The sequence below is a fragment of the Cyprinodon tularosa genome, unplaced genomic scaffold (genome assembly GCF_016077235.1).
Source record: "Cyprinodon tularosa strain WSP-4 unplaced genomic scaffold, ASM1607723v1 ctg576, whole genome shotgun sequence".
NCBI classification, from domain to species: Eukaryota; Metazoa; Chordata; class Actinopteri; order Cyprinodontiformes; family Cyprinodontidae; genus Cyprinodon; species Cyprinodon tularosa.
The window spans coordinates 3,201-30,856 of NW_024039314.1; the positions used below are offsets into that span (position 1 = coordinate 3,201).

At 38.3% G+C, this 27,656-nt stretch overlaps 1 protein-coding gene across 1 annotated transcript in view; it reads left to right on the plus strand.

The window, feature by feature from the left end:
* Window positions 1–3,643: 3,643 nt before the first annotated feature.
* tmtc2b (transmembrane O-mannosyltransferase targeting cadherins 2b) overlaps window positions 3,644–27,656 on the plus strand; it is a 32,158-nt gene continuing 8,145 nt past the window's right edge. The window contains exons 1-9 of the mRNA XM_038306213.1: window positions 3,644–4,502; window positions 7,109–7,223; window positions 7,614–7,699; window positions 10,118–10,302; window positions 11,316–11,394; window positions 14,328–14,449; window positions 20,246–20,327; window positions 21,948–22,062; window positions 24,991–25,054. Of these exons, the coding sequence (XP_038162141.1) occupies window positions 3,737–4,502; window positions 7,109–7,223; window positions 7,614–7,699; window positions 10,118–10,302; window positions 11,316–11,394; window positions 14,328–14,449; window positions 20,246–20,327; window positions 21,948–22,062; window positions 24,991–25,054 (1,614 nt within the window). The 5' untranslated portion in view covers window positions 3,644–3,736. The remainder of the gene's footprint in view (window positions 4,503–7,108; window positions 7,224–7,613; window positions 7,700–10,117; window positions 10,303–11,315; window positions 11,395–14,327; window positions 14,450–20,245; window positions 20,328–21,947; window positions 22,063–24,990; window positions 25,055–27,656) is intronic.

Here is a 27,656-nt window from a genome sequence, read left to right on the forward strand (position 1 = left end):
ACAGCTGTACTTTGTTGTTATCAAACGACTTTACTAAAACACAATTTTGTTTGGCTTTAAAACATTTACATTTTTTTTTGCTGGGAGGTACATTTTTAGTCAACAATAAATTTCTAAGCAGACTCATAAATCGCGAAAAGTAAACATAAATACAGGTCTGAAAAAATATTCCCTTTTTACTATTCTTTTTTTCTAGTTTTTCTTTTTGTTACATCTTTAATATCTTAGCTCATGAAATAAATGTTAGTATCACACTGATTCAATCTGTATAAACACAACATTTCTTTTCACATCTGATAATTCTACATAAATGTTAACAGCATTTTAAAAAGTAACATAAATTGACATGGCCTTATGCTAATAAGTAATTATTTGCATCACCTACTGTAATAAAACCTTTTAGCAGCAACATTAAGAATCATTATGTGAAATTGTTCCTGCTCTGAAGAAGTAGAGCAGCTCCAGATCATCACTCTACCACCATTGTGTTTGATTATAGGTATGATGTTATTTTCCTATTTGTTTTACAGCAGATGAAAGAAGAACAATATTACAGTACTTTTTACAACATCCTGTTTTAGAAAACCATTCTTTACTTTAGCTAGTTGTCTCAGTTCATTTTAACTACATTTATCCTCTATACCGACCTGCCAGTTAGGATTAAAATCATTGTCCATTTACACTCCCAAAGTAAATGGCAGAGGGTTTAAGGTAGGAACCCTGAGGTCTGCAGGGGATGACCCTTTGGAGACCCTGAAATTAAAAGTAAGACCTCTGTTTTTCTGTTCGAAGAATTAAGGTCTTTAAGAGTCCCCCAGGCTCTCACAACCTCAAGGCACTCTTAACAAGTAGTATGTTTCAATAGGCATACATAAACATGCAGAGTAAAGGGTCAATTGAAATAACAATCCTTAATATAATAACTGCAGTAGAGATACTGGCATTAAATTGAGCTCAGCCAAAACAGAATTATATTTGGATTGAGGGGGATGGTTTTTGTCAACCCAAGATTCCCTACATACAGATTAGACAAACTGACCTGACAACACATGTATGAGGAGGATGAGGCAGCAGCCCCCAGCAGCATAAAGCCAGAACTGATTTTCATTTCCTCCTCCAACCTGTAAAGCAAGAAGAGCATGTAACTGTTTACAATTTGCTGAGACTGAAGTTTAATTATGAGAGGAAAAAAATCCCTCAACCACTCTCAAAACCTGCATCAAGTCCATTCTTGGTACCCATTTGATTTTTGATTTTTTTTCCACCCCACACTAGCAGATCTACCGCTCTTTTGCTGTTGTTTTTGGGAAGTATGGCAACCCTGTGCATGACAGACTGCTTCTGTTCCGAATACACTCTGATGTCAATAAACACATCACAATCAGATTATTTAATTTTGAGCTCAAATAAATAGTGTATATACTTTATTTATTTACCTTTTATTACAATCCAATAGACTCTTGAGTTTTGCACATGTAAATAAAGCTAGAGAACTCATATGATAAAGAAAACAGTCCTCTGGTCTTACTGGCCTTTTAGCATGGCTACATAGCTTTAAAAAAAAAAGTGGAGTACAGCTAAATAGAAATTATTTGGCAAGAAGCATTTGATTGGTTTCTTTAAAAAAACATTTTTTTCAACATGACACAAGCTCTGTTAAATAAACATCCAAACCAGCACCAGCTTTACTTGGAGTTCATATTACTGACCTGTGAACTGTGAAGGTTAAATAAATATCCAGCTGTCTTATCTTCCTATCTGTTTAATGATAATTAAAGAGATTATAAACAGAATTAGAAAACCCCCTTTGGTTGATTTTTTTTTTCTAAATGTATAAAATGAACAATAGGACTAAGACAACTCTTTTAGCCAGTAGCTTTATATGAAATAAATTTATGAGAAAGAATTACATAGATTGGGTTGGTGTGTGTTTATTTTAAGACATGCAGGGCAATGAGGGACATACATTTTGATTTCTCCGTCCCCCAGTTTAAAATAAATGATGGATTAGCTTTTATAGAATAGAAATGTATTGGTCTTACTATGGAGAAATTCACTTGTGGCATTTCTTTTTATAAACAAACAGAAGATGCACAAAGGAGGAAAAGATGCATGAAGTATATACAGTGCATTCCCCTTCTGTTTGAGACTTTGTGACTTTGACTGGCAGATAAGTGTTTTGGAACATTCTAAATATTTTATTTAGATCTGGTGTTTTCAGGGAAACATTTTTTTTTATTTATTTATTTTATTTTAAGCATTTTCTTTTAAGTTGGGAGCTGAGAATAATATTACCCACTGTTGCTGAAATCAATGAGAAGTAGGCCTACTTATCTGGACTGAAATCATGACCTGTTGTTGCTAAGCAACTGAACAGCTCCCTCATCCATCTCATGATCTTCCTGAAAAGCTGGATCACTGAGGGTCATGTCACGTTCAGACAGACATGACCTCTCTTCTATGCTAGGCTTGTGGTATTTTCCACAAATTGTTATGGATACTGTGAAACAATAACTTTACTATGGAGTACACAATCAATTTTTGGCATTTTCTGCTACAGAAGCTGCTGAAATACGCTGCTTGTTCATGCTGTTGTCATGACGTTTTCTCTAAAACTTCCTTCCAGGCATCAGATCCCAGAGTTGGCAGCCCTCATTAACAGACAGAAGCTGCCTTCAAAGGTTAATGATGCCCCTCTTTACAGACACCATTTGTAAATGACAAGGCAATCAATAGTACAGCCCCAAAGCTGTACTGCTGTGATGTTTATGATCAGAGAGGAAACTGGCTGAGCCTCTTGGCACATGGGGTCAAAAACCATCACACCCTCTGGGCCAAAACCATTGTGCCATTTGCCAGTATGCCCAAATTTAGAATACTTGTATATAAATATAATGAATGATTAAATATAAAAGAATATGTAGGGGATTTCTTTTACAATTTAATTATTAACCTGCAGCAGGCCAACATTGGAACACGCTTTTGGAGAAATATATTTGGTTATTTTTCTGCATTTTGCCAACAAGTTATTAAACTACCAGGCACACTGTAAAAATTCCGTCAGTATTTCCACACATTTGGGAAAGTGTTGAATATCAACTCTGTGTTTTGATACATAGAGCTCATTGAGGTCTGTTTGTTTTGTTATGTCTGCAGAGACCATGACAGCAAAAGGAAAATATATTTGTGTAAAAAAAATATCTGCTGGTGTATTGATTCATTGTAACTATTCTGCTCTTAATACAAAGAAGCAGCCCATACATCTACAAGAATGTCATCTTTCACTTTGTGAATAGAATAGAATAGAAACTCCCTTTATTGTTCCACAATGGAAATGGGTCCCAGAATCCAGAATACTGTAGAAAATCTGTAGTCAATTATTATCATGTTTCTCTATAACTGAAAATAAAAAGGGGCAATAGAAAAGTGGCTCTGGGAGTACCTTTTGGAAATTTATTTCAGTTCAGAACTGTGTCCTAGGCAATAACCCATATTGTCTTCAGCAAACGATAAAGGCAAGACATGTATAGGTGTGAATAAAAGTAATGTATTGCTTTAAAATTTCTAGGAAACCTGCTTACATGATGTCGTGTAGTTGTTCTTGTTCATAGGTAGATTAAATGTTTGATCCTGATATCTAATTTTTGTCTTACAGAGGAAGAACAGCAACCTCCTGGTGAATGTGCTTTTGTTGGCAGCGTGGGGGGTTGTCTTATTGGCATGCCGCTTCTCCTGGATGGGCAACAAGCCCCCAAACTTCTCTAACTCGGACAACCCGGCAGCTGACTCGCCATCACTCCTCACCAGGACTCTAACCTTTTTCTATCTACCTGCCATCAACTTTTGGCTGCTCCTTTGCCCAGACAGGCTTAGTTTTGATTGGTCGATGGATGCTTTGCCTCTGATCAGGAGCCTTACGGACTTGAGGAACATCTATTCATTTATTTTCTACATTGGTCTGCTTTTGCTGGCTTGGTTTGGCTTATGGACACACTCAACTTCCAAGACCAAGGAAACCAATGGAAAAAGTCACAATTATATTAATGGCAGAAATGGGAGCAGTAACGGACACAGTTACCAGTGTAACAACCACGAACACACCAGTTACTCCATTAAAGAGACTAATAATATTAGTGCACAGAATGGTTCCAAAAGCCACTATGAAAGCAGGACTACACTGCCGACCAGTGAAAATGTTGTGGCTTTCTCCTTGGGCCTCTTAGCTATCCCTTTTTTACCTGCAACAAACTTGTTTTTTTATGTTGGATTTGTGATAGCAGAGAGAGTACTGTACATCCCCAGCATGGGCTTTTGCTTGCTGGTTGCTGTGGGGCTGAGGTCCCTGTGCATCCAAGTCCGATGCAGGTCCTCCAGGAGAGCCTTGCTCCTCTGCAGTGGAGTGTTGGTGGTTCTGTTTGGGGTGAAAACTGTTCTGAGGAATAAAGACTGGCAGAATGAGGAGATGCTCTACAAGTCGGGGATTTATGTCAACCCTGCTAAAGGTAAGTCTATACTGACCGGTATGCTTGGACTCTATTTTATATCATTGCTTAGATCTACGAACATAAAGAGTTTTACAGAAATCTATGCACACCCACCACATTGTTTTATTGCTTGAATAACTTCAGTAAGTCCTTAGGCTTTGAATGTGTTACTGTGCACGGTCTCTATCAATTTTCAGCACTACTAAAAAATTTAAAGTGAATTGGCTTCAACATGTCTCCATCACTCAGGATCACCACAGTGTAGTCTGGTATCTTTGTGCACCGGGAGTAAAGGTAGAATAAACTGCAAATGTAAATGGATCTCTTCAACACAGAGGTCTTGATGACATATATTCTTACTGCGAATGCTTTCAGAAATCACATGCCTTTTCCTTGCTCAGATTTCCATCTCAGTCTGCCGTCCCTGTTTGTCACTTTCAGCCTGCGCTAAAATATTCAAAGGCAGTCAAACTAATCAGAGACAGATTTGAACTCAAAGCTAAGTTTGCTGAGTTGCTGAGCAGAGAAATCGGGCATGGGCCTCACAAAGCAACAGAAGGACACGTTGAGTTTGCTAATTTCCCTTTCAGATTCTCCAGCGGAGCTGAGGCATGACAGCTGTTTGCTTTGGCAGGCCAGCACGGTAGCAGCAATGTCCCGCCTTACATTCAACAAAGCTAATATGAGATTTGAAAAGAGCCCAACATCCGAAACACACAAACTGTTTGGGTTACTGAAATCCACAGAACCTTTTCAAATAGAAAAAGTGATAAAAGCTGCTAGGGAACCAGATTAATCTAGATTTGCAGTTAAATAATGGAGGCTCAAATTGTTTTTAAAAATTTAATTTATTTACATTAATTGCTCAATAGTTTCCTAAAACGTTCAATTAAAATAGGGCTGCATGATATCTGGAAAACTAAATAATAATTTCCAATAACCCATGTTTAAGTGACTCTTTTCTTTGTTTTTTTCTTCATGTTGTCTCCAGCACTCTTTGGGGGCGTTAGCATCTGTAGTATTAAAATATGCATCAGATGTGGGCACTAAGTGCATTAACAGTGTATCCAGCAGGCCAAATATATCTGTGGCATGCAGGATTTACAAGCATGGGATTGGAAATATGTCCCAATAAATATTTTATCAAGGCAATCCTTTGTGATATTTATATCTCCTGAAATGATTCTGTGATGATAACTGAGATTCAATATATTATAACTTTTCTTATTTTATATTTTTTTAAGAAAATCGTCTGCTTTTGATTATTTTATCTTCCCTTTTAATAGAATTCCTGAGGATCCTTCTAGCTTCTGCTGCACAGCATTTAAATTGATATTAAATCACAATCATCTGTATCAATATTTGAAAAAAGAAATGACCAATGCGATGGAAATGCATTGAAATTCTGCATATTAATACTCAGCCAACTGGATCATCGTCCATGATGGCTACTGATTGGTTGATAAAAATGCTATATATTCTCCACATTGACATTGTGATTGTTCAGGAGTTAAATCAAACACCAGTGACTCCCTTATGATATAATTATCCCTTTTAAGGTTTTTATTTACAGGAACACCTGCTGTAGGATCAGAAAATTGTACTCTTTTGATCACACGTCACCTTATTTAAGTCTTTCTAATGATACATGACACATAAATAATCTTTCGTGGGAGAATCTTTTCATGCATAACTTTTTGCTGGTAGCCTATGCCAACATTGGCTTGTTTCTTTTTTATTTTAAGAGGACGTGTCAATAAATTTGCTTTTAATATATTTCTGTGCAGTTAAAAAGAACCATGTGCAGACGAAACCTTCATAGAAATTTCCTTTCTAAACACAGAACTTTGTCTTTGGTGTTGTAACATTTATTGAATGGTATTTCAGCTGCTTTCTCCTAGGATAGTTGAAGAGCCGTGTGTTAATGACAAATACATAAAGGGAGCAGTAGCAGCCTTCCTCACTGTTAACGTCAATTAAAGAAGAAAACCTTGTTGTTTTTTCCAACAAAAAATATATATTTAAACTAAATTTAAAAACAAAATGGTCACAAATAATACAGACGAAAAAATCCCAGACAGTACACTGATAACTGATAACCATTATCAATGTCTGTACCTATTTTAGCTTTCATTTCAATATGAAATTAGTGTTGACATAATGTACATGTAGATTCACGACTACAATAACTAAAGCAGCGCCATGATGCATTCATTGACTTTTATTTTACACTTATTATTCATCACTAAGTGCTTTTCCACTCTATGCCATGGAGAAAAAAAGCTTGTATCACCTGTTGGTTACTTTTCCATGCTGGTAAATACCAGCTCAATGCCACTGTAGTGGTCTTCTTTTCAACCGCAGTCATTGGAAAACACTACTTTTAACATGTAGCACTCCACAGGATCGAATTTGGTGTGGGAGAGAACCAGCTGCAGCAGAGCTGCATCTTTTTTTAAGTTAAAACATTAAACCTGAGATGACTTATAAACAGTTTGACAAACCTTATTAACATTTTCATTCCTTTTATTAGTCTGAGGGGTTTTTTTTCCAAATAAAACAAAAACAAACAAAAAAGAAATCAAATTTTTATATACTTATTTTTCTCCTCTGGAACCTTTCAGCTTGGGGCAACCTTGGAAATGTTTTGAAGAGCCAGGGGAAGATGGATGAGGCTGAGCAGGCTTACAGGAATGCTCTGTATTATCGTAGCAACATGGCCGACATGCTGTATAACTTGTGAGTATGCATTTTTGAACCGTGTTTTGGTTTGTTTTTACTGGACATCAGTTTTCCGCTGTCTTAGTGTTTTAGTAAAGTGTCTGAGGAAGTGGAGACTGTCTCCTTTTACACTCGCATTGATCACAGCTGTTCTCTCAGAGGAACTGCCCTCTTGTCTTCTATTCCCCAAAGTGTTGTTTTCTTGACAGCATTATTAATGATGCTGCTTTAGTCTAAGGAGAAATGAAGGAGCATCAACCAGTTTTCAAACAGCACCCAGATTGCTTTGCAATCTTAGCCGCTTTTTATAAAATGTCATCTTTAAATAGACTTTCAGCTCTAAATACCTGTAACTTACACTCTAAAATGTCTCGTTTCTCTTTCCTCTTTTGTTTTTCCCTGGTCCAGAGGTTTGCTGCTGCAGGAAAGCAACAAGTTCTCAGAGGCTCTCCACTACTATAAGCTGGCCATTGGGAGCCGTCCAACGTTGGCTTGTAAGTACAGCTCTTGTCTTTTTATTGACAACCTCCAGACCTCGTGGTTGTGGCTGTGCTGTGTCCAGGCAACAGTGAACAAAGGCTGTGGTTATGTAAAAGGAAAGTAATGGATCGCATAGGGCAGCGGGTCTACGGCTGAATTAAACATTCGAGCACAGATGTGTGACTGGCTTTTAAAGCCCTGTTGTGTCAACAGATCAAGCAAATGCATGATGTCATTTACAAAGAATTCAGGCCGTCGTTCTTCTGTATTTTTATTCCTTCTTCTCTCCTGTTTTTTTTTTTGTATTTTATTTTTTTATTTTTTTGCTTTTTCTCTACACACATATTTATCAATAACAAATAAACTTCTGCCTTTGTAATTTCTACAAAATGTTCATAATCTTACCTGATCACCAGCAGTCAAATTAGCCTCCCTGCGGTTCCAGGATTCAGTATGAGTCAGAAAAACAGATTATCCTAAACATCTCATCCTTTCTCCGCTGGATTGATTGAACAGTTAATCAAGCTTGCAATTAAAGTGGGAAATTCTAATTCACCATGCAATTATCCAATCTGTTGATGCCGATAAGAGGGTTAATTAATTACCTGAAGTAGTTGACATTTTGAACGCAGAATGTTAATGTGACAGTTGAATTGTTCTTTTCAAGGTTACACCATTACTCACTGCCTAATTGTGAACAAACTAGGACACATTGTTGGTTTTTTTATCAGTCTGCACCTTTTTCTCTGATAAAGAATCATTCATTTGTTTCACAGCAGCCATAGCAGGGTTTAGAAATAATAAAAAAAAAAAAAGACTTTTAACTTAATGTGTTTCCATGTTTAGCTTCTTTGCCATTTTTAACAAAAGAAACTTCTCACTGACCCGTCCATGTTGGACCCAGTGGAACAGGCTGAGAATGTGCTGGGAAAAAAAGAAATAGAATAGACGTAAGAAAATGTTTAGTAAAGATAAAAAGAGAGAAAACTGTTCAACTCCCAAACCACTTTCTTTGACTTCATTATGCTGTTGCCATCTGGAAGCCTGGCAGATTGATCTAATGCATCCAGTTTATTCATTCTAACCAGCAGGCTTTTTAAGAGAAGGGTCCACTGAGACTAATTACACAACTTGTCCGATAAGTATTGATCGGTACATCTCATCTTTGATCAATGGAAGCTAAGTCCAAGAGCCTCCGAATAACTCAACAAAAAGCCTTTAAACAAAAGCTGTAAAGTTTGGACAACTTCCAGTTCGCCTCATCCGGTTTTAAAGAGTGATAAAAAAGATTGAATGTTTACTCACCTTATCGGAGTGTTATATAAATCCATTTATAACCAGCTCACAAGAAGAGAGGAAACATGATTTTAAGTCCACCACAAGACCGGGTGAGATTTGAAACATATTTTGGTGAAAACAACTTCAAAGTTTTATTTTCACAAGCCCAATAACCAGTTATTACATATATTAAATATCATCTAACTCAAGATTTATTGGTTCATATATTGAAATCTTTATCATGATGTAATTCAAATGTGGTCCTCTTGCAGCGAAAAGTGTTAAAGGTTTTCAATTTTTATGTGCTTTCCAAAAAGAACACAACTTCCAAAGATCACAGATTGCTTAAAATTATGTGTTAGATGGTCACTCTAAATTTTATTCAGATTTAATCAGAGATTATGAAATTCAGAAATACTCAAGATGTCTTCTTAGTTAATTTTATTGGTTTTGATTTTATATACCCTTATTTTTTATATACCCTTAAACAACAAGTGTTGTTTAAAAGTAAAAAACACTTATAACTCCAAAATGAGGCATCCTGAGAAGAGGATGTTTTGTATGATTTTTATAATGAACTATTACTTTAAATAGGAAGCATGGGCACATTTAAGACATACTGGTTTAATACAAAAAGCAGAGACTACCATTGTCCAGAGGAAAGATGACATATTTTGATGCTCTGTTGAAAATCTTCACAACCTTATTACTTATTACCTTATTACTTTATTATCATTTCCAGCTTGAAAAGGAAAAAAATATTTTAGTTTAGGATTACATTGTAACTTGTAAGCAGGTTTGAGCTGCCATGTCAGGTGGAGAAGTAAAACTAATCCTGAATTGAGAAAATGATGATGCTGGTGACCACAAGAATGGATTTACAATAGAGGGATACTGTATGATTGTTAGAAATCAATAATAAGCCATCACTGAGCCCCTGTAGAGCAGAGTGTTACTAGATCGAGCCATTTATCCAACAACATTCCACGCGTATCATCTCAGAGCCTCTGGCATAAAAACATGCAGGTCAATTTCAAATGCAGCTAGCTCAGGGGAATCAATTTAGTTGGTTGCATTGAGATTTATATTTAGTCAGTTTATAATAAAGGGGGTTCAGCTATCATATTAAGTTGCTCTGCTTCTTTCTTCACCAGCGGCCTACCTGAACACAGGCATCATTCTGATGAACCAGGGTCTCCTGGACGAGGCAAAACGGACCTTCCTCACCTGCGCCGACATCCCTGATGAGAACTTGAAGGACCCCCATGCCCACAAGAGTTCGGTCACCAGCTGCCTTTACAACCTGGGCAAGCTGCTGCATGAGCAGGGACATCAGGAGGTGACAGAGCAAACCTGCTTACATTCTTAGTAATCTCATATCCTTACAAAAACTCTTAACTAGTATTCTTTTGAGATTTAGTCCTTTTTTTCTTTTAACATCTACTCCCTTATAATATCTGTTAAATCCTTCAATCATACTAAATATGCCTGTGTAGATTTATCTTTCTTTAGTAGTTTGCAAATATGAAGACACAGAAGGAGGGCTGTTTGTCTGATAAATCGGCCGCCTGCTGCTGTGGGAGCTGAAGGAGTCCTTTTCATTTCCTACATAAAGGACAATTTAAAACTACAGCAGACTGAAACAAAAGGCAAGGAGCTGCGCAAAGAGCCTTTAGGGGACATGTAGTAAAACACTCAGCTTTACACACAGACATGTTTTTTTTATTGTTTCTGTCATAGGGGACTCTAGCTACATGTCTGCAAAGATAATCCTCAGGCTATTACTATTAAATTCAATCTATTTTATCCCCCTAAAAACCCACTGGACCATCTAAAATAGTTATTTCTCTAATGTTGCGCATCTATATGTGTATAAGCAGTGATGCTGTAGATTTGATCAAAACTGCAGTTATAGATCTTGCTGATTCAATAAAAAACTTTAGAAGCCGTTGGGATGATTGAGACCTAAACCAGTCTTGAGCTTCTGGCCTCTAGCCACATTTAGTTAAGCAGTAAAAGCATTTTTAGGTTCCCGGTTCCATTTCTACTCTAGAATTCTCTGAGGTCAATTGCTTGACATGCACACTGTAACAGTCTATAGCGCAAAGTGTTCTAGTTGTCCTAACAGCCGTGAAACAGAGTATAGACCCTTTGTGCTTAGCTATGTATGAACCACCCAACCAGAGACCCCCAATTCCACGCTGTGTATTGAGATCATCAGGGCCCCGGCTGCGTCGGAGCAACAGCTTCTTTGCCTAAAGCCAGATTTATCTTGGAGGCTCTATCTGCTTTTTATTCCTCACACAAACACCCCCCCACCTTTTTTTTCTCCTTTCTTTGTTTCATTCACAGGAGGCTATCTCAACGTTTAAAGAAGCAATACAGAAAATGCCAAGACAATTTGCACCGCAGAGCCTTTACAACATGTTGGGTGAGTGATGCTTTTATTTTAGAATCATGAGAATAAAAGCTAACATCAATGTTGCTTAGAACACATTTTATACTGAACATCAGAAAAATAATGGCTTTTTTTTAACATACATACATGCAGATAAAAAAGGAAAAGGTATGAATCTACTCCAAAACTAAAGCTACAGAGCTTGTAAAGAAAATTCATAATTAATGGTTCTGATGAAGATTGGCCTTAATGATTATTGCTACATTTAGGGAAAAAGGAAGAAGATTTTAATATTGAGAAGACTTTCCCTACTGCAGTTTGCAGAGTCTGCAGAAGGTTTTGCTAAAGGAGGGACCGGTGTGCTTCGGAAAATAGATGGCATCATGAGAAAATCACATTGTGATGAATTATTGAAGCTATGTCTTCAAACCTGACCCAGTTACAGCAGATCTGTCAGGATGAATAGTCCAAAAGTACAGCAAACTATCTGGAGATGTATTAAGATTAAGAAACACAAAACAACTGGTTCCAGTAGGTCAATTTAAGATGTGTACAAACCAAATGTGGAGGAAATGTATGCAAATGGGTACCTTTGATAAAAGATTTCTTTAAAGCTTTTTCATAAGGTTATTTAGCTCATCAAATGTATTTCAAGTTATTTTATTTATTTGCTTATGCTTTAATCAGCTTTTATCACCGTTTAGTAGACTAATTTCCTATTATGCTGCGTTCACACCGGGGGCAGCAAAAGCAGCAAAATCGCGTCTGCTGCTTAATTTTTGCTGCTTGTACCAGTGAATTCTGACGCGCGTCTGAAGCAGCTTTGCTGCTCTCGCTGCGCGGTCCAAAAGTGTGTCTGACGCGCGTTGGGCGGAGCTTCACTATCCTTTCTCTGCCTTGCAGCTATATTTGCTGTGATCAGTGGGAATAGAGTAGTTTTAATATGTTTTTAAGTGAGAAAATACACCTGAAAACTTCCTCAGTGCAGTCAGTTCATCCAGATTACAATCCTGCCTCCCAATGTTATTTCTGTTGGAGCCGCTCAGACCCCCACATACCAGCGGTGCGCCGACAGAAGGAATCCATTCATCAGCAGCCTCTGGCTGGGTCGCCTCCTCGCGGTTTACCGCGGTGGCTGGTAGGTGTTTTTCATCTAAATAATCCGATCTGCAGGCACCAGAATAATAAAAGCGAACATATTCTGCCGGCAGATGTATATATTTTAAGTTAATTATGCGTTAATAAACTGTTTAAGAGGAGTAATCAGAGAGGTCTGTGTCATCAGCGCTGTGTCTCTCTCCCAGCCAGCTCCCAGATCAGCTTCTCTGATTGGTTGACGCAGCGCGTCGAGCAGCAAAAATTAAATTTTTCCATCTCGAGCAGCAACGCGTTTGCGGCGCGTCACGCGCGTCAGATGCCAAAACGCGCCCGACGCGCTGCTTCAGCTGCTCGAAACGCGCCGCGGGACTTTTTGCTGCGCCTTGACGCGCGTCAACCATTGACTTTGCATGTAAACTCGCTGCTTCTGTCGCGCCAGCTGCCCCCGGTGTGAACGCAGCATTACTTTAAAGTTTTTTTTTTTGTTTTTTGTTTTTTTACAGCAACAAAGTGCTTCTGATCCTGACCCTGATCAGACTCCCATGCATACATACAGTTATGAAACCCTCATAAAGTTACAGAATTGGTGGCTAGCTTGGTTATTTTCACTGTGGACAACCATGTATGTATGTTCTCTGTATTGACAGAAGTAAAAGATGTGAAAGATTTCCAATGAAGCTGGGACAATGGGTGATCTGACAGAAAACCTTGTTTTACTCGGGCAGTAATTGGATTTGTTTAAAATGTTAAACTGATTTGATCTGCGCTTCAGAACAGCTCAGGTTGTTCAACTACAGCTGTGCACCAGATGTTCTGAGCTTCATTATATCAGTTCTTTATCTTCCTTTCAGACATTTTCCTTTTCACATTTACACACAAACAGTAGAAACCTGGGATGCCTGTCTTCCACGCTCTGTAGTGCCGTAAGGCTTGTGTGTGTGTTGGCAGAATACAATGTGACAGAGCTTTTGAGATTATGTCAAAATGTTGATTAAAGCTCCCGGCACCATTAAGGGGCGACGCTGCGTTTCAAATGAAGGCATTGGGCCAAAGATTTGTGATTTCTGCTCCTTAGCGGCGCTCCCTTACTGGACTGATTTGCACATTTGGCTGTCGGGCTCATATCTGTTTCCAGTTTCCCTCACTTTGCTCGTCTCATGCTGTTTGTCAGACGCCAACAAGCAGAAGCGCTCATCAGAGGCGGACCTGGGTGGTAATCTGCACCCTGCTGGTCTCACTCCAACACTCTCTGGTGGCCTCAGGAATGTTTCTTGCTGTGAAACTGGCTTTCAGCTCTTTGGACTCAGTGTCACTTTTAATTGCATGTTAGTTTTTGTGCTTATCTCAGACACAGAACCGCCACCAGGGAGCCAAGATGGTGACTACTTTGAAACCTATCTTTAAAACAAGGGGTCACAGATTAAAACCCTTGAATTGGCTGCAAGTAACAATATCAAGATAATAATTACCGTTTAAACACTTAGTTAAATAATTATGTACTGGAATAACTGCATGCTCCTTAATTAAATTCATTTTGGGGTGTAAGGCCCTGTTTTAAGTTTCAAAACTTCCATGTTAGATATATGGAGATGGAAAGAAGAAAGAAATGAAAGAATGGAAACACTGAGATTTTTTCTTTGAGAAAACAACTTTTAATCCATTATAAATCTCAGTTTCTTGCAAACTGCATTTGAGATACTGTAATAAAATTAAGTAATTATCAGCCTGATACAAAAGACTAAATTATCGGAGCCATATTATTCATATATGAATTATTTAAAAAAAAAAAAGGTTTAAAAAAAAATGTACCATAATTTTGGGACTGTCCCTCTGACTTAGAACCTTCTGATCTGTCTTTGCTCTGACAGGAGAAGCCTACATGCGCCTGAATAAGCTGTCTGAAGCTGAACACTGGTACAGAGAGTCTCTGAGAGCCAAGCCGGACCACATTCCTGCACACCTTACCTATGGCAAACTCCTGGCCATGACAGTAAGACGTTATTTTAAGTATTAGTCACACAAATAAACAATCTGTGTCATGCTCAGTTATAGGGGATCACAAAATTTGTCAACTAGTTTCAGTACAATTAATGCACCATGATTCTTTCTCCCGCAATGTTTACATTTGACCACTGCAGCACTTTAAGGAATGAAAATGTTCATTTACTGTCTGAAAAGCTGCGCTAACCAAAATTTTGTTTTGTATACCCTTTGTGTATACAAAAAAAATACAATAAAACTTGTCTCTGTCAAAGAGCATAAGATTTCTTTTGCAGTGGCATAAGATTTGGTTTGAAATTCTATGGAGAGTTTTTGTCTTGTATTCTTGGTTTAATTGTGGTTAGGTGTGCTCTACTCCAGTCCTCTAGTTAGAATCCTGCAAATTTTATATGCATGTCTTCTCCAACATTCCTGACTGAAATGTGTCCATTATCAGTGGTGCTGAATGACTGTTGATGATTGCATTGAGCCATTTGCCTCATGTCTGCTGAGGCAGTGATGCATCTAAATATTGCAGGATAGTAGCTCTCAATGGTTGGTATTGGAAGGCCTGGCTCAAGTTTTAAAGCCTCTCTCACTGAATCTAGCCCAAATTGCAGCTTTGAAGAAACCAAAAGAAACACTAAAATAAAAAAAATAAATAAAAAACAGCTGCTGGCTCCTTTCTGCACCCAAATAATCACAAATGTTCACAGATAAGTTTTCCAACGACTATCCTTTTATTATTCATCCCTCCCTCTCTCTGTTTCTCTCTCTGGGCCTAAATAAACAGAAGCAAATTTGTTAATAACTCTATTTTTACAGATGTGCTGATGAGATTATTTCTTTGCGATACCAATTCCCATGGGCTGCTTTGTTTTGGCTTGTACAGTATACTGCAATAAATAACGGAGCAAAGTGAACATCTCAAAACTTTATTTGATTTTTATGGAACTCATGAGGGCATTTAAGTTTATACTTTTTGTTGATGCTTCAATGGATTCAAAATGGTGGGAGTTTTTAGCTTACATGCATATAAGAATCATGCTTTTTAGCATTAAACCTGCTGGCTAGATTACACCTGCTGGCTAGTTTTGCCTTTTATAATCTTACAGATTTAGTGTTATTTTTAAATCATTGTAAGTTTTGTTTATTACACCAAAAGTAAATGTCGATGCTGTTTCCTTTTCATTCTTGCAGCAGATGTTTTACCCAGTTACCAACAGATTTTGGATTGAAAACACGGGGAACAGTTAAGGTCTTGGTAACACTATCCACCCAGTAGCACCTCTGAGAATCCACGTTTAGCATGCTGGGAGTTTGGCCGAAAAAAATCGATGCAGAAACTAAAGTGCAAAACCAAAAACTGTGGAATTAGTTTTTTGAGGGTTCTTTTGTGTCAGGAATTTCTCAGCAGGGAACAGTTTGGCATAAGGTCTGCATCATGTTTTATTCTGCATCTTTTTGCAGATTTTACCTTTTAGCAGATCAGAGTCAGTGGGTTCTTAAAACTTTTAATTCACTATAATTAGCTAAGGAGGAAATGTTTTAATCAAATAAAAAAATTGATTCCTCCTTAAAAGATTTTTTTCTTTCTTTCCGAGCAGTTGTTTGATGGCAAATCATTGCAAGTCTAAAAGAAATGATGCTTCTATCACCAGACTGGATTGATTTTTCAGCAGCCTGACTGGTTATCATTTGGACAAAAAATTAGATAGAAAATACCTCTGTGACCTGATGTTGGTTTTTGTAAAAAAAAAAAAAAAAGAAAAAGAGAGAGAGAGAGAGAGAGAGAGAAATGGAAGTGTGTTTTTCTTTTAATATAAAATATATAGGCAGCTGTGACAAAAAAAAAAAAAACACTAATAAATATCCATTGTTGACTTTGTTTGGGAAACAGAGATCCAACCTGCAGGGTAAATCCTCTCAAGAACACATGAGTTTTTAATTATATATATATATATATATATATACACTATATTGCCAAAAGTATTTGCTCACCCATCCAAATTATTGGAATCAGGTGTTCCAATCACTTCCATGGCCACAGGTGTATAAATTCAAGCACCTAGGCATGCAGACTGTTTTTACAAACATTTGTGAAAGAATGGGTCGCTCTCAGGAGCTCAGTGAATTCCAGCGTGGAACTGTGATAGGATGCCACCTGTGCAACAAATCCAGTCGTGAAATTTCCTCGCTCCTAAATATTCCACAGTCAACTGTCAGCTGTATTATAAGAAAATGGAAGTGTTTGGGAACGACAGCAACTCAGCCACGAAGTGGTAGGCCACGTAAACTGACGGAGCGGGGTCAGCGGATGCTGACGCGCATAGTGCGAAGAGGTCGCCAACTTTCTGCAGAGTCAATCACTACAGACCTCCAAACTTCATGTGGCCTTCAGATTAGCTCAAGAACAGTGCGCAGAGAGCTTCATGGAATGGGTTTCCATGGTTGAGCAGCTGCATCCAAGCCATACATCACCAAGTGCAATGCAAAGCGTCGGATGCGGTGGTGTAAAGCACGCCGCCACTGGACTCTAGAGCAGTGGAGACGCGTTCTCTGGAGTGACGAATCGCGCTTCTCCATCTGGCAATCTGATGGACGGGTCTGGGTTTGGCGGTTGCCAGGAGAACGGTACTTGTCTGACTGCATTGTGCCAAGTGTAAAGTTTGGTGGAGGGGGGATTATGGTGTGGGGTTGTTTTTCAGGAGCTGGGCTTGGCCCCTTAGTTCCAGTGAAAGGAACTCTGAATGCTTCAGCATACCAAGACATTTTGGACAATTCCATGCTCCCAACTTTGTGGGAACAGTTTGGAGCTGGCCCCTTCCTCTTCCAACATGACTGTGCACCAGTGCACAAAGCAAGGTCCATAAAGACATGGATGACAGAGTCTGGTGTGGATGAACTTGACTGGCCTGCACAGAGTCCTGACCTCAACCCGATAGAACACCTTTGGGATGAATTAGAGCGGAGACTGAGAGCCAGGCCTTCTCGTCCAACATCAGTGTGCGACCTCACAAATGCGCTTCTGGAAGAATGGTCAAAAATTCCCATAAACACACTCCTAAACCTTGTGGACAGCCTTCCCAGAAGAGTTGAAGCTGTTCTAGCTGCAAAGGGTGGACCGACGTCATATTGAACCCTATGGATTAGGAACGGGATGTCACTTAAGCTCATATGTGAGTCAAGGCAGGTGAGCAAATACTTTTGGCAATATAGTGTATATATATATATATATATATATATATATATATATATATATATATATATATATATTGTCAAAAGGGAAAACCATATATTTTTATATTATTATATGTTTGTTTCACTTATATTAATCTGTAAACTACTTCACCATATTGGCTGTACATGTACTTAAATTATAAGCAAACCTGTAGCTATCTCTCATGTCAGCAGCATTTAAGCATGATCAAAAGACGTGCACGAAGTTGACCTGCCCTCTGCCCCTGCATCCTCCCCATCAAGGTTCACATCCCCAGGAGCTGCAGGGTCAGAGAGGGATGAGGTTTGGATGGTGAAGCTGAGCAGGTATCTGACAAAGGAAAGGAAAAGGAAAGGAAAGCGGCTATGTTACAGATTGAGAAAATCCTGAGGGAAAAGAAGAAGAAGTTAATCATACAGATCAGTTTAGCTGACCCTCTACCCTGACCTCTCCATGCTTCCTCCGACACCACAGGGGGACAGGATAGGTTTCAGGACCAATACTGAGAACAGCCATCTTTCCTTTCCTTGCTCAGCTAATATGAAGCAGGCTTCATTCATAATTACTTCTGCATCTCAGAGTTGCTGTACGTCTGCGATTTGGCTGATGTTGTTGGTGCTAGCTGTTCAAACCTTTTTCTGAGTCTGAGTTCTCTAAGAAAATAAAAAGAAATGTTCTGCTTTAGATTGAAAGGAATAACCTACCTGTTGATGAAGAAAGAACCTCTAACATCACTTTAAAAACATATATTATAAATATGCTACTTGTAATTTTTCTCCAATCATTCCACACTGTAACTCTTTTAAAGTGTGTGAGCTTAGTTCTGCTATTACTAGAGTAGCCGAACCTCTAAGGGACCCATCCCATCTGGGAATGCAAGAACTGATGTATTGCCTTTCAAAACTCATCTCTGATCCTAATTTCGACACTACCGCAAATTTTTAACTACAGTGTTGAAAACTGAGCCACAGACATTTACAGTGGAAAATGTGTATTAAAACTAAGGCTCAAACTACTTTATTAATACCAAAGACAAATTAAGTTTTGTAGTAACTCATAGGGTTTTTGATTTTATGTTTTATCGAGTTGTCATAGGTGTTTATAGCTGTGGGCAGGAATGATCCTCTGTATCTATGTATATATTCTGCTTATTCCATCAATGTTGTGGTAGGGCTGGTGCCTAACTCTGGCCGAAAAATGTATTTTTTACCCCCCAAAAAAAATCACAAAACACACTCTGAGATGCTGCAGCCTCCACACCACACAGTGAGACAGCTGATCAGGATGCTCTCTATGGTACTTCTGTAGAAGGTCGTGAGGATGGGTGGGGGCAGTTGGGCTCTCCTCATCCTCTGCAGAAAGTACAAGCACTCCTGTGCCCTTTTGACTATTTAGGTGGTATTTACAGCCCAGGTGTGGTTGTCTGCGATGTGCACCCCCAGAAATGTGTTGCTGCTGACCACCTGGACAGGTGAGTTGTTGATGAGCTGTGGAGTGGTTTTAGGCTGGTACTTCCATCTTCAGGATCAGGCTGTTATCTCTACACCAGCCCCCCAGCTGCTCTACCTCCTCTCTGAAGTCCTGGTTGTTGTCGTCGCTGATGAGCTGCATCACCGTGTTGTCGTCTGTGAACTTCACAATGTGATAGGTGGTGAACCTGGGGACACAGTCATGTGTCATCAGGGTGAACAGCAGGGGGCTCAGGAAACAGCCCTGAGGGGAGCCTGTGCTTAGGATGATGCAGAGATTGCAGAGGGGTGTATTGAAGCCCAGTTGTTCCAGTTTACCTATCGGATACTGTGGGATGATGGTGCTGAAAGCTGAATTAAAGTCCAGGAACAGCATGGGTGTCCTTCTCCTTCAAGCATGCTAGCCTCAGGTGAAGAGCAGAGGAATGGCGTCCCCAGGGGAGCGGTTCTGTCGGTAGGCAAACTGGAACGGGTCATATGTTGGGGGAGACTGGAGACAATGTGTTTTTAACCAGCCTTTCGAAGTACTTCATCATGATGGTAGTCAATGTAACAGGCCGGTAGTCAATGACCTACCCTGAACTTCTGGTAGAGACCTGTTTGCCTAATTGTTGGCTGAAGCACAATTGAATAAAACAGTCAGATAATGTGATCCTAATAATAATGCTAGTCTCCAAATGCCTACAGGCACATCTGCCCCCGTCTCTGGCTTTACTCTCTTCTTCCCTGCAGCACTTCCCTGTTTCCATACACGGCATGCTTCCTTGTTTCAGAGCAGCCGGGCCACACACACTGGCCTTTGACGGTGCAGCTTTGGAAGTGTTTTTTTTTTTTTTGTGCACAGATTAAAGTGTGTAATGAATGAGCCATGATCTGATTTGCTTTGCCAAGAAGAGAACTGTGCACCTTTGAAGGATGATACGTGAGCATGAGAAAATAACACTTGTGGTTCATATTGTTCATGTCTGTTTATTAGGATTTATTGTTGAAGGAGGTATGTGGTTGGGGGGGGCATTAGGTTTATGCAGAGGAATTGTAGCTCTTTTGCAGACCTTGGTGTGTTTTTCTAGAAGTGGTTGAAGAAATAATGAGACCATTTTTAATCCTTTTCTCTCAGGGGCAGAAAACAGAAGCAGAGAGGTACTTCCTGAAGGCCATCCAACTGGATCCCACAAAGGGCAACTGTTACATGCATTATGGTGAGATTTGTGTTTTTCTTCCAAATTGACACATCCCAACTTTATTCTCACTCAGTTATTTGATTTGGCAGTTTAAGGCATACTTTATTCCACATTTGTGCACAAAGGCAGGAATTTACAGGTTTTGGACGCTTGCTCAGCAGCAGTGTTGGTGGAGTTTTTGTCACATCTTCCTCTAAACACCAATAGTCTCCCTCAGGACATGCTTAGAAGAGCTTTATTAGCACATACAAGGATTTCCTCTGATTGTTCACTCCAGTTTGAGGTGAAAATGGAACGTGACGATTCCAGCATCCCTTTTAAATGCTTATCCTGCTAAAACAGAGCAAGGTTTCTGAAATGTTAACAGTTTAATTTTTCATATTTTTTTTCCTTCAAAAGCTATTAAAGATGTCAGCTTACTGTCATTGCTCTCAATCAAAACATTACTATTTTGAATTAAATTTTATATTACAGATAAATATAAATGAAAAAAAAAACAGCTTAAGCTATCTGAATAAAACTAATGAAATCTAACAGAGTTAGACTTTACTGACTGAATTCTTACATGTTTCCTTTAGTGTTTTTTGATTTTTAGTAATAAGCTCCAGGACTTTGAAGTCGGAAGCTCTTCTACGCATTACCTGACCATCTTTAGTAACATAGGGGAGTTTGGAAAAGGCTAGCCTGCATGGAGCATCAGTATATACTCAGTGTTGTATATTGACCTGAAAAATCCACTAATATTTTTCAAACTAAGGTATTACTTGTGTCAAAAATCACCCAATGTTGATTTAGCTGACCTTAAACTTATGTTTGTCAGGGTTAGGAATCATTGAGAATCCCTGTCCCCCAGAAATCTAAGGTTATATTTTTTATGTTTATATATTACAAAACCGAATATCTTCGAAACAAACTCATATGGGTGAGTAGAACAGGATGTAATAATGTAAAATCAAGGGGCCAATGTAAAAAAAAACAGCGTTTCCCTTTAAGCTTTGGTGGCAGGGGTTAATGTCTGGCAAAGTGTGCTCCAATTCATTGGGAGTTTCAAGACATGTTTTTGTTGTTTTTTTGTTTCTTTTTTATCCAAATCCTCTATTGCTTTTAAGGTCAGAAATGAGAGAAGAATCCTGATTAGTCTTTCCCTCACCGTAGACCTTTATAATAGGCTATAGTCTTCGTTACTTTTTCAAGATTATCTAATTAAATGCAGTGGGGGGTTGACTAGTCCAAAGTGATAGGGTTTACAAAAATCAACATGGTGATAACACCTTTGTTTTGTACCTTATTACCCCTAAATTGTGGCCTTATCAGGCCTCCATAATTCCATGTTATTAGCTTCATCCACAGAGGTCCACTGCAAGTCAGGCGCACATTTAAAAGAAAAATTTCTTCCGAGAAGTATTTTCACAATCAGATGCTGATCTATCAAGGTCGACTAATCTGATCTAACAGCTCCGAGAAATGACCAAAGAGGGATAGTTTGTAAAATTCATATCTAGTGTTAAAGCATATTTTTACAGGAGCAGGCCTGGTTTCCCTGCACCAGTGCCAATGTCGATATTATTACATTGTGGATCCCTTTGTGGGGATTTGTTCATGTTTTTACAGGGCTGCTGTTTTCTCTTACACTCGTAGGTCAATTTTTATTGGAAGAGTCACGGCTGTTGGAAGCAGCAGAGATGGCAAAGACGGCTGCGCGCCTCGACAGTGGGGAATTTGATGTGGTCTTCAGTGCCGCTCACATACTCAGGTAAGTGCCCCAGTACAGACCTTTTTCTTTCTTACCTTTGATTTCCCTAGTCTATGTGCACACGCACAGATGTTGCATGGTATTTCATTTTGAGTAGATGAATGGTTTTCCTTGGCGGGGCTGAAAGGAGTGTGTGCATGAGAGAGCAAACTCTACTGTCTGCACGGTTTATCCATGGGCTTACTCCATTCCTCAGCCTGGGTGATTTTCTTGGCAGGACTTTGTGATCCCTCTCTCTCTGAACAGGAGTAGAATCTAGGAATGATGCTTTAACTCATCATGGTGAGTGATAGGGTTGGTGAAAATTAGTCATAATTGGAAAATAATAAATACTCTAAAGAAATGTGCTTGCTCTCTATTTGTTACCACTTTGGTTTAATGAAACATTAATCAGCACAAAGACCATTGTTAAAAATGTTGTTAGTTATCTTTTTGCTGCTTTAAGAGCTACACCTCTGAAAGATGGCAGTCTAAAGACCTTCTGCCCCTGGTAGTAAAAGCATCTTCTCAGGCACCGGTTGGGTTAAGTTCCTCTCTTGGGGTCCTGCTCCTCTGCAGCTTATGCTCTTTATGGGTTTTTTTTGGACAAGGACATGGAAAGATCTTTAGATGGGGACAGAATCTAGATAAGAGAAGGGAAGAGACAATGAGACACAAAAGCTTACAAATATGGTCATGCCATTTATTGCTCACTTGGGTTTTTGACCAATTTGGTTCCAAACAAAGAGTTTGTTTAAGCTGTTATCGGCAGGCTTTAGTGCATGCTCATAACAGGAATATTAGGGCAAAATGTTTTTGCCAAAAATCTAAATTGCAATTCTCTTCAACTAAAATTGTGACTGTAGTTTTTCTTTAGAAGTTTATATTTATAAAACCCTCGCTGGTAGGAGCTATTGCTCCTGCACCATTTTCTGTTTGTGCAGAGCTTCCTCTGTTGTTGCAAATTTTCCTAGGTGCATGGTGCGGAAATTCTGTCAATGGGGACAACCAACATAGACATGTTAGACATCGTTGGAAAGCCTAGTTCATTTTATGGACATAGCGAGCACCAAAGCACAATTATAGCAGCATGTTGAAATGTAGCTTGACAAAGCAACCACAACTGGTAAGCATGTCTTTATTACTGCTGTTCAAAAAAGACTTATTACTTTCTAGAGTTAAAAAAAACAACATTGGCTTTTTCTATTGAGTGAGCACAGAAACTGACAAAAGATTAAAAAAAAAAAAACATAAGAACTAAAGAGTGAGTAATACTGTGTTAATGTTTCAGTCAGAAGGACTCACCAATATCAGCTGATTGTTTTATCACATTTAATGGGTTCCTCATAGGCTTAAAGAAAAAATAAACATCAAATGAAATATGACTAGACAGATCGAAAGCAAGAGCTGACAATTTATTTATACATTCTTGTTTTTAGTGTCAAATCTTCAACCTCCTTAGATCTTTTGACAGTCCATCTGTTTGATCTTGTTGACACTGCTATTAGAGGACACTGGTTTAGGTGTCTGATGCAATGATTAGCTAATAGACTTTGACATCCTAAATGAAACTGTGGGTCCAGAAGCCTTTGATCCATGACTCTGTCCTTGACTTTGTCAAAGGTAAATTATTTGCAATTAGATGATTATTGTCATTAGGGAAAAGCCTGCAGCTGTGGATCATTTTGGAGAGAACAGAGCATTAACAAAGAAACAGGAACCATTGGTGTTGACGGACCTCCAGTTATTTTAATCTAACACAACGGAGAGGAGCAGAGACCTTAAAGAAAGACAACAAATATGATTACTACATTTATGGCTCAACTGCTGCTTGCTTTTCAGCTGGAAGGTGTTTTTTTTTCCTTAGGCAATAATTCTATCAAGTTCTCCTGCAAAAATCTCTGTCAGTCTCATTTCAATAGAGTGTTTTCTTTTTATCCAGGTCATTATTCATTATAATTATTTTACAGTAATCATCTTTTTTTCCCCCTTGCTTTTAAATATGCTTCAAAATATCAAATGACAATCTTTAAAACTGACTAAATGCAAATACACACTGCATATAATTGATTCAGACAATTAGTGCAAAAATTTTTTAATTCTTGAAAAAAATAGATAAATATTTTTATTTCATAAGTGACAGCCATGAATAAATTTCACACAGAGCCTAATATTTATAGAATACAAGTGTAAGAGCATTAACAAAGGATTCTTATCAGATCCTGGACGCTTAACAAGGACTTCCGAGTCCCGAAAAGGTAGCAGTTCTCAGGAGCCACTAGTAAACCTGCAGATTAAGAGTGAATTGCTCTGGTAGGAACATAAGGAACAATTATATCTCTGATATAAAACGGAGCTTGGCCATTTAGGGCTTTATATGTGAGAATTTTTAATTCTATTCTGGATTTAACAAAAGGCCAGTGAAGAGAAGCTAGGATAGGAGAGATGTGATCTCTGAAATAAAGCTCAATTTGTGCATATTACTATACAACAAGGGTTTCTTCCTTAAGTAAATTGCTGAAATAAATTACTTTTTGGTTAGATTAGGTTAGATTTTTTTGAGATTCAACTGTGGTTTAATTTTTTAATAAACAGCAATTCAAAGATCCTAAATCAACAAGATGTAAATATTTTAGGTAGGACCTGAACTCATTAGTGTTATAACCCTCAAACTCTAATACTTTAATCAGATTTTTATTTTAAAACACATTTGGGATATTTGAGATTTAATTAGACCAGAAAGTCCTTTTGGACTCAAAAGATCACCTAAATGTTGCCAACCGATGAAAAACCCACAAACCATTGGATGAGGCTTCCTAATGCTTTTCCTCAATGTTATTTTCTCCCTGACCTCTGGGAACCAGTAAACACTGAGGGTTCAAGGCCTCATCCAGAGCCAGCAGCAATAAAAATGACAAACGATCACCTCTCCCTCTTTTCCCTTTTCAGACAAGCCAAACTCAATGAGGCAGCCGAGAAGTATTACGGACAAGCAGCAAGTCTTAGACCCAACGTAAGTAAAACCTTGACTCGCTATTCTTCCTCATTACTATTTACTTTGATGGACGCTCTGCAATTACAGTCAGACTGGCTTTCCAATATCATTACTGGCTGCCCTGCCTTTAACAACGCGATTCATTGTCAGTGCCTCTCAGATTAATGAGTGTTTGGTTTTTCCTGAGCTAAGAGGTTTGCTTTTGCAACATCCATCAACAAGTTCAAAGGAGAGGCCAGAGTAAGCAGATTGGAAAGAATGATGATAATAACACTCAGCCAGGGGACTGTGGCATCCTGAGAATGAATGGGCTCAGTCTTTAGGAGCTCTGACAGGATGGGTCAAGTTGTTTAAGTGAGGGCCCTGCAGACAGGGGACGTATGTTTAGTGTGTGGTCATCCTGTTTGTTCCTATGCCCTGATTGAAAACGGGCAGCTGTGGATTAATGATCAAATACATCTTTACAATGTTTTGCAGGAAACATGGTTTGGCCTTGTGTGCATACAACCCTGGTAAAATATTCACAAACACTGTCAAACACAACCAGGAAAACTTCCCCAAGTCACGGAGTTCAGCTCAGGATCAGTTTGTTCAGATTTTTTTGTGTTTCCCTATGTTTCATACATTTAATGAAACCCAGAGAGAAAACATATCCAATCCTGCAGCCTCTCAAAGGCATTTATCAATGCTGGAAAATGGTATATTTTTATCATTACAAATCCCATCTACAGATCCTTCCAGAACTGCTTATATCATTTATAATGATGATAAGCAAGGTTTCAAAATTTGTTAAACTGAAAATTAATTAAAGCTGTACATTACAAAAAAAACATTTCCAATCCTAATGTATAACGAGTTAGTTTGTTTTACTTAACTGAATGCAATCATAAATAAAAAAAATGGGCAATTTATAAAAATAAAGATTTAGAAGGTTTTACAAACACTGACATATGTCAACAAATAACCATTACTGTTTGTTATACTGTCAAGCTTCAAAGAACATGGAGGTTTCCTCTTTGACGTAACATATTTAGAGAGAATTCCCCTCATGCGACAGGCTAGAGCAGAGGAATACAATGAATATCTGTAATATACGTACCTTCAGGGGGCATCATATTAAAAACAGACATGGTGCTGTTGTGAAATTCTCTGCATGAGTTCAGGAATATTTCAGTTCAGCAACACTTTTTCTTTCAAACTGAAAAAAAAAACAGCAATATGAAAACAACATGTGGATATGCTACTGCCTCCTCTGGTCTCAGTCTTGTTGAAGATGTAAGGTAGAAAAAAAAGAGTGAAAACAGATTTTTAAACAGTAAAATCTATAGACTGTGGGAGCGCAACCTAAGTCCAGAGGTTATTGGACTAGAGGCAGGGTGAACCCATCAGGTTTCATGACAAAAACGGCCATGTATCCACACTCAGACCTACAAGTATTGATGAATGCGACACCTGATATTGATGAGCAAACAGCAGTATTCACTACACTCTGAGATGAATGATGAAATAAATTCTGTGATTTCTACCCGAAAATATTAAGACAACTTTTAACTTGGACGGTTTTATCTCCTTTTTCAAGTAAGCCATCTGCATTACACATTGCTGTAATATAAGTACAATATAAAGGGATTATTTGTCCTGCAGCAAGGTACTGTGACGATTATATTGTGAATAGTTCTGCTTAATTAATGTTGGATTACCATATAGAGGGCACCTCACTTCATTTGATTTCCAACTTTGACCTTTCGCACTCTGGCTGCTAGGAAAAATCCACAGAAAAGCCGCATCTTTGTATAAGCTGTGTTGTGATTCTATAGTTAAATTCTATTCCCAGCCCGCTGGGAATTTATGTTTCTGATACTTTAAGATGTTTATTGCCCTCCCCTGTAGGGGTGGTAAAATATCTTATTTAATCAGATATTATTTCAGCTGTTATATACTGTTTATGACACACAGTCCTACTAACTGTGTGTTAGAACAATAGATGAAAGAGTGATTCGAGCACTAATCATGGTCAAACAGTTATTTCTGCACATACATGGAATAAATTCACCACAACTTCTGTTCAAAATATAAGATTTTATTAACAAAATTCATTCAGCTCCACGTCAAACGTATTTCAGTTTAACATTCTCAACTAAGACTAGTAAAACTCAACTAAACTAAACTAACTACTATGTACAAAGAGGAAGGGGAAAACGGTTGAAAAACATATTACAGTTTAAGATGGATTCTGTGTTTGAAACCAAAGTTTATCTGGAAGAATTTGGGATATGATCAAATTAGCTTTTCACTAATTTTAAAGAAATTGGAATGTTTTCAGACCAATTCACAATGCAAATCATGAGGTGAATAAAACATTATTTGGCCAAATAATGTCTTATTGAATGATTTGCTTAATCAAGAACCAAAAACCTTTAGTTAAATGATTCTTTACCCTCTTTGAAATAGCTAGCAGCGAATAGACATCAGGATTCCACTAAATGACTCTTGGTCAGACTTGGTAATGGAAATGTAACGAGCATCTGAGGAACACATGAACACTAATGTTACATCAGTGTTTAAATCCTTAGTGAATAAAGCTTGTCTAAGCTTTAGCAACAGCTCAACACATATTCCT